The 7,298-nt window shown below is 41.1% G+C and overlaps 1 protein-coding gene across 1 annotated transcript; it reads left to right on the top strand.

Moving 5' to 3' along the window:
• Window positions 1-434: 434 nt before the first annotated feature.
• On the top strand, window positions 435-4,429 carry LOC108793602 (gamma-crystallin-3-like). The gene is made up of 3 exons (XM_018564593.1): window positions 435-449; window positions 3,642-3,884; window positions 4,149-4,429. The coding sequence occupies exons 1-3, from the start codon at window positions 441-443 to the stop codon at window positions 4,419-4,421; spliced, it is 525 nt and encodes a 174-aa protein (XP_018420095.1). The 5' UTR covers window positions 435-440; the 3' UTR covers window positions 4,422-4,429.
• The last annotated feature ends 2,869 nt before the right edge of the window (window positions 4,430-7,298 follow it).

Below are 7,298 nucleotides of genomic sequence, written 5' to 3'. Positions count from 1 at the left end.
CTCTGTGGAGTTCAGCTTTAGAAAAAGAAAAAACAGCTAAGTAAAAAAGTAGAATTTTCTAGTTCCCTAAACAAGCAATGATGTCTTCCTCTGCCCCCTTTGTATGGTTTAAATAGAAATGAGTGGTACGCTGGGACTACATACACAAAACGCACATTTATTCAGACTCTAGCCTCATCATGTGACCGAGTGTAGCAGAAAAGGATTGTGTGTGTTGGGCAGTCTAGGTAAACCATATGAGGCAAGCAAAAAAGATACAAACAATAGTCACACAGAAACACTGAACAATCCAACATAGTAAAGGGGGAAAAAAAGCAATTCATTGTGATTATTGAGCAAAACGTCACCACGTGAGCACCTGTGCCGGGTATATAAAGACCGCGTCTACCCAGCCGTATACCAGTTCAGACTAACAGGAGAACACCGATCAGCTGAGCAAAATGGGAAAGGTAAGAAGAATCTGGGAATAATGATCAGTTTCCAGATTAGCAAATTGTTACTATTTTTGTTTTTGGTCTGATACTTGCATGCCGAATAATACGATGCATAAAATGAATGTCTGGATTCCCGATTTGTGTGATTGGATCATTGTATTAGATCGTGATTTCCTCATCACTGCTTTATCATTCAATTGTTCTTTAAGAACGTTTTCTAGGTGAAGGCAATCGTTCATGCAGTAATGCACAATATTATAAATTGTAGAATAATTGTCAGCAATGTAGAGCAACACGAGATACAAAGATGTAGATCAGTAGACATTTAGAACTTATTGCATAGGCAGAGGTTTAAGTCTGGGATAGTGATCATGCGTTTGCTCTTTTCTGTTTGAACAGAGAATTGGGGCTGCAGCTAACGATTATTTTCATAATCGATTAGTTGCCCGATTATTTTTTCAATTAATCGAATGGTTGTATTAAAAAAAAAACTCTCTCTCTCTCTTCCTCCCCCCAACTAAATCGATATTGAGAATAGCTGCCAATTTTTCTCATTATTATTGATTATAATCGATTTAATCCTTTAGTTGTTAAAAAGAAATTCAGTTGCAAATCTAAGCGGTTATATATTCTAGGTCAAGAAATGGCAATCTGATAGAACTGTATGACATGTAAGCCATTGAAACCATAATGAATAAAATTGGGCATTTATTGCCCTTCATGGTGAACATTTGTTCATATGAGCATTGCAAGTTCAGGTCTCTAATAACAACTATGGGTTATATTGATGAATTAGAGAGGAACTTCGGGATTTGTAAAACATAACCCTTGCAGTGGGGCTACCCCCATTCCACTCTGGTGGCGGAATGTTTCTGATGGTAAAAATGGTGAACCATACCTGTGCAAACTGCATTGGCAGGGCCACTTGTAGTTTCCATCGGAGGTGCATGTAAGAGGGTGACAACACGATAGTACAACTGGGAGACAATTGTCAGTCAATTCCTGAACAGGGCAATATTGTAAGTATGGGTCTCTAAATGACATCTACGGGTTATATTGATGAGTTAAGTCTGAAGACTTGGTTCCAGTACCACCTCAAGGACCTGAGGTACCAGTGCTTAAGACACCATCATCACTACTTTTGAATGAAAGAATGAATACTGATACTGGACCGTTAAACAGATGTAACCATAACCGGATAACATTTACAGGGTCATTCACAAAGCTGCCGAAGGCAGCCGAGTGAGTAACCCAGACGAAGTGATGTGAGACGAACGACGTTCAGCTATTCACTCCGGTTCAGTACGGCTGATTTCAGCCGTACATCGGCTGAAATCAGGCATACATCGGCTACCTTCAGACAGCCGAACATGCTCTGCATGTTCGGCTGAGCCAAAGTGCAGAGAGGCTTCGACTCAGCCGATCTAACATCTGGATCGGCTAAGACCGAAGCTCCTGCAGCTCACTCGATGCTGCTCGCCCCTATTCTCATAGGGGCCGAACGGCAGTAAGTGAATAGCCGAATTCCACCGAGCGACATTCGGCTCGGCTATTCTGCTCACTCCCTCCGAGGTACTGAGTAGAATAGAGAAGAATTGAAAAGAATGGGGGAAAAAAAACCGTTGAAAAATTGATTTAAGAATGATGAAAAATAGGAAATTTTTTTAAAAATACAAATATTTTAAAGAAAAAAAACAAAAAACAATGGGGCGGAGCTAGCGGTGACAGCTAGTGGCTGGCTCTGCCCAGTTGTTATTGTTTAATGACAGATCAGCATCCCCAGGTCATTGGGGAATCCTAATCTGTCATTACCAGCGCCAGGACAGAGGCGGCCGAAGAGAGCCGAAGGATCACCTGGAGCTACCTGGCTGGATCCATTGGCTCTTTAGGGAATAACCCCCTTAGTGTGCTTTGAGTATTGTGTATATTTCATAATTCATAATTTCATATTATTGTTTTCATACATTTTTGTTCTCCTCCTTTCTTCATCCTTTCCCCATGTCAGTGCTTCTGATCTCCTTCACTATCCTCAAGCCACTTTCTCCCTACATGCGCTAACTTCAGTGTTGGATGCATATTATTGCTCTGAACCAGCTTCCTGATAGTAACAATGGAGGACCATACCTGTGCAAACTGCATTGGCATGGTCACTTGTTGTCTCCATCAGAGGTGCATGTAACAGGGTGACCTTGCAATAGTACGACGGTGAGACAGTTGTCCATCAATGAGAGAAAGTACCTGAACAAGGGACTTCATGATTAGATCACTAGGGATTATTTTGAGATGCAGATCTAAAATCGTTAAAAACAACTTCTATAATTACATTACTATAATAAATCTTATGTGAGATTTTAATAATTGTGGAACCTGCAGGGAAGGAAATTTGGGGCTACCAATGCTGATCTCCTTTGAGGAATACACGTTTCCTGGCTCCGTCTGGATTCTGGAGTCACAGATCAGTATCAAGCTTGCAGATCCAGAACATTGTCCTGGAGTCAGATCTCCTTGTGTCACAATACTGTACAGGGGTCCCGACACCATGTGCAGGTTCTACAGGGGAACCAAATATGTGACCACACTTCAGATACCAAACAATTCCTGTGAACTATAGCTTATTAGAAAAACACCACAAACACATGCAACTCCAACACCATCAGCATGTAACATATGAGAAATAAACAATATACAACGACAAATCAGATATCAGCGATAACAGGGCTGGGTATATCCTGGAGAGCAGGGCAACAAGAGGGGAGCCAGGAGACGCAGATCGGGGGGCCTCAGGGGTAAGGATCAGGAGTCAGGTCCAGGTACAAGGCAGGAACAGGATACAGGCAACAGGATATGGCAACAATACCGATGCACAGACCTCACTGCAGTGAGAGGTTAAATATCCTCCCAGGTCAGCACCAGGTGGTGATTAATTGCTGGGAGACACCTGCAGGTGAGCACTGGAACTGCAGGATCTGGTTCAAGCTCCGCAGTACCACCAGGAGGCTCTCTGGTGACTGACACCTGGTCTGAGAAAGTGCTCGGAGTTCGCAAAAGCCAGTAGAGCAGCATGACAGCCAGGCAGTTAGGTTTTTCAGAAGACAAAATCAGCAACAGCAGCCACTATAGTTTAGCCTAAGTTCCTTAGTAAGGTTCCCCCGCAAAGAAGATAATACCTACTTCTCCTTTCCTGAATGTTCTGTTTCCACTTCACAGATCATCTTCTACGAGGACAAGAACTTCCAGGGTCGCTCCTATGAGTGTAACTCTGAATGTCCCGACCTGACCTCATACTTCAGACGCTGCAACTCCATCCGTGTGGAAAGTGGAAATTGGATCTTGTATGAGCAACCCAACTACAGAGGACACCAGTACTTCCTCCATAGAGGAGAGTATCCCGACTTCCAGCAATGGATGGGCTACAATGACTCCATTAGATCTTGTCGTCTGAGCCCCCAGGTAACACATCTCTGTCTCTTCTATATTCAATAATAGGATCATCTTAATACCCTTGATCCAAATATATCAGTTTTGCAACACAGAGAGAAACACAAGCCCTTGAAAATAAATACATACAGATTGTACATAAATAAATAAATAAACCTATGCCTGAGTTGAAAATTAATTAAAAAGGAGCTTTGTGTGAAGTTCCTTAGATGACCACTTGAATAATTTTGGAGTATCCATTTCTTTAATGTATGCTCCTATGATTTGTTTTAACAGCACCAAGGTTCCTTCAGAATCAGGATCTATGAGAGAGAAGACTTCCGAGGTCAGATGATGGACTTCACTGAGGATTGTCCTAATGTCTATGAGAGATTCCGCCACCATGACATCCACTCTGCCCATGTCCATGAAGGCTTCTGGATGTTCTATGAGGAGCCCAACTACAGGGGACGTCAGTATTACCTGAGACCCGGAGAATACAAGAGATACAGCGACTGGGGAGCCTCAAGCCCCAGAATTGGGTCCTTCAGACGGGTCCATCACTTCTAATAAAGTTATTCAAATAAATATTATTGCAAAATGAATGTCCCCTACCCTAAACCAGATTAAAAAAATGACTTTTTAACTATATATGTTTGTGTTTGATTTCTTCTATTTCTATTATCTTTTTTCCCTCTGTTTAGTCAGACTTATTTAGTGATGTATTCAACAATAAAAATACAAAGCACACAAACTGGTCAGATGCTACTCTCCGTTAGAGAGTTCTTACTGCACAATGAAAGCATTATATTCCACATGTATTAGTCTGTAGTGACAAAAACTAGACATGTGCGATTCGTTTCGTTACGAATCGAAATTCGTACGAATTTTCCTAACATTCGTAAATTCGGAAGCATCCGAAATCCGAATTTGAGAGAAGACTTCCGAGGTCAGATGATGGAGTTCACTGAGGATTGTACTAATGTCTATGAGAGATTCCGCAACAATGACATCCACTCTGCCCATGTCCATGAAGGCTTCTGGATGTTCTACGAGGAGCCCAACTACAGGGGACGTCAGTATTACCTGAGACCCGGAGAATACAAGAGATACAGCGACTGGGGAGCCTCAAGCCCCAGAATTGGGTCCTTCAGACGGGTCCATCACTTCTAATAAAGTTATTCAAATAAATATTATTGCAAAATGAATGTCCCCTACCCTAAACCAGATTAAAAAAATGACTTTTTAACTATATATGTTTGTGTTTGATTTCTTCTATTTCTATTATCTTTTTTCCCTCTGTTTAGTCAGACTTATTTAGTGATGTATTCAACAATAAAAATACAAAGCACACAAACTGGTCAGATGCTACTCTCCGTTAGAGAGTTCTTACTGCACAATGAAAGCATTATATTCCACATGTATTAGTCTGTAGTGACAAAAACTAGACATGTGCGATTCGTTTCGTTACGAATCGAAATTCGTACGAATTTTCCTAACATTCGTAAATTCGGAAGCATCCGAAATCCGAATTGCAGTTTCCGAATTATATCCGAATTACGAAATTCCGTTAACGAATTTCGGATCCGAATTTCTTTGAAACAGGAACTAATATTACCCCTGTAAATGAGGTTGAACAACATGACAAGATTTTTTTTTAAATCTGAAATACGGATCCACTGCTGCTGAGAGTCGCATTACAATACACAGGCAGGAAATACGAAATTCCGTTGAGTTTTTTTTTTAATGTCCGAAATACGAAATTCGGATCCGGAATCCGCTAACGGAATTCGTATTTCGTTTGGTTGACCAATCAGAGGTTTTCTCTTTTGCTGCTGAGAGTTGCATTACAATACAGGCAGGAAATACGAAATCACGTTGACGTATTTTCGTTCCGTTACGAACATTCGTTATATTGAAGTTAAAAAGCAAAGTACATTTATATTGGAGTTGATGGTAGTTTTTTTTTTAATCCAAAATACGAAATTCGAATCCGGAATCCGTTAACGGAATTTGTATTTCGGATAAAAAAACAACTACCACATCGACTCCAATATTATTAAAGGTATTTTTGCTTTTTAACTTCATCATAACGAATGTTCGTAAAGTTACGAAAATGTGCCGAAACTAACGAAAATTCGTATTTCGTACGAATCCGAATTGAGTTTCGGACACGAATTCCGAAATACGAAATAACGGATAATCCGAAACGGAACGAAACGAAACAAATTTTTTGACGGCGCACAAGTCTAACAAAAACTACTATTCTCGCAGTGTCGCTCACTATCAGGTAGAGGAGCAATTGGTAAATATAAAATTTTTATTAGTTTTAACAAAAAGGAACATCACAAAAACAAATAATGACAGTGTTGACAAAGTCATAAGGATGTCAAGAAAATATGGGTAATGCATATGGCAGATCAGCCAACAGTAGTATAAAATTTACACAATACTAAAAGATATAATGTGTATTTATTGAATTGTCAACATACAGATTGTACAATGTTAGAAAAACTCATTCCAGAATTACATTGGCAGACCTGATTTCTCGGACACATAGCTGCAGATGGAGATCTTATGATAGGTATACACTAGATTACCAAAAGTATTGGGACACCGGCCTTTACATGCACATGAACTTTAATGGCATCCCAGTCTTAGTCCATAGGGTTCAATATTGGGTTGGCTCCGCCCTCTAATGACATACCAGTCTTAGTCCGTAGGGTTCAATATTGGGGTGGCTCCGCCCTTTGCCGCTATAACAGCTCCAACTCTTCTGGGAAGGCGTCCACAAAGTTTAGGAGTGTGTCTATGGGAATGTTGGACCATTTGTGAGGTCCGGTACTGATGTTGGAGGAGGGGCTCGCAGTCTCAGCTCTAATTCATCCCAAAGGTGTTCTATGGGGTTGAGGTCAGGACTCTGTGCGGCCAGTCACGTTCCTCCACCCCAAACTCCCCCATACATGTCTTTATGGGCCTTGCTTTGTGCACTGGTGCGCAGTCATGTTGAAACAGGAAGGGGCCGTCCCCAAACTCCTCCCACAAAGTTGGGAGCATGAAATTGTCCAAAATGTCTTGGTGTGCTGATGTCTTAAGAGTTCCCTTCATTGGAACTAAGGGGCCAAGCCCAACCCCTTAGCCCAACCGCCAAACCCAGACACGCCCATCGGATTGCCAGACAGAGAAGCGTGATTGGTCACTCCAGAGAACACGTCTCCACCACTTTTATGTGGCCTGTGCTTGTATAAAAGGGGTGGGAAATTAGAGTGTAAGCTCAGATCATTATGTGAGAGTCTCTATATGCTGCGGAAAGCGCTGTACAATATGTTGTCACTTTGTAAACTCAGGAAAGAAATCAATAAATAGTTAAAAAATGATATATCACTTATTTTTAAAAAACTAACCATTGTAGCAAAACTTTATTATAAAGTATGGGCCGTGCTGCAT

Source organism: Nanorana parkeri, unplaced genomic scaffold (assembly GCF_000935625.1).
Source record: "Nanorana parkeri isolate BGI_ZX_2015 unplaced genomic scaffold, ASM93562v1 scaffold763, whole genome shotgun sequence".
NCBI classification, from domain to species: domain Eukaryota; kingdom Metazoa; phylum Chordata; class Amphibia; order Anura; family Dicroglossidae; genus Nanorana; species Nanorana parkeri.
Note: the sequence above shows the minus strand (reverse complement) of the source record. Positions and strands in the feature narration are given on the sequence as shown.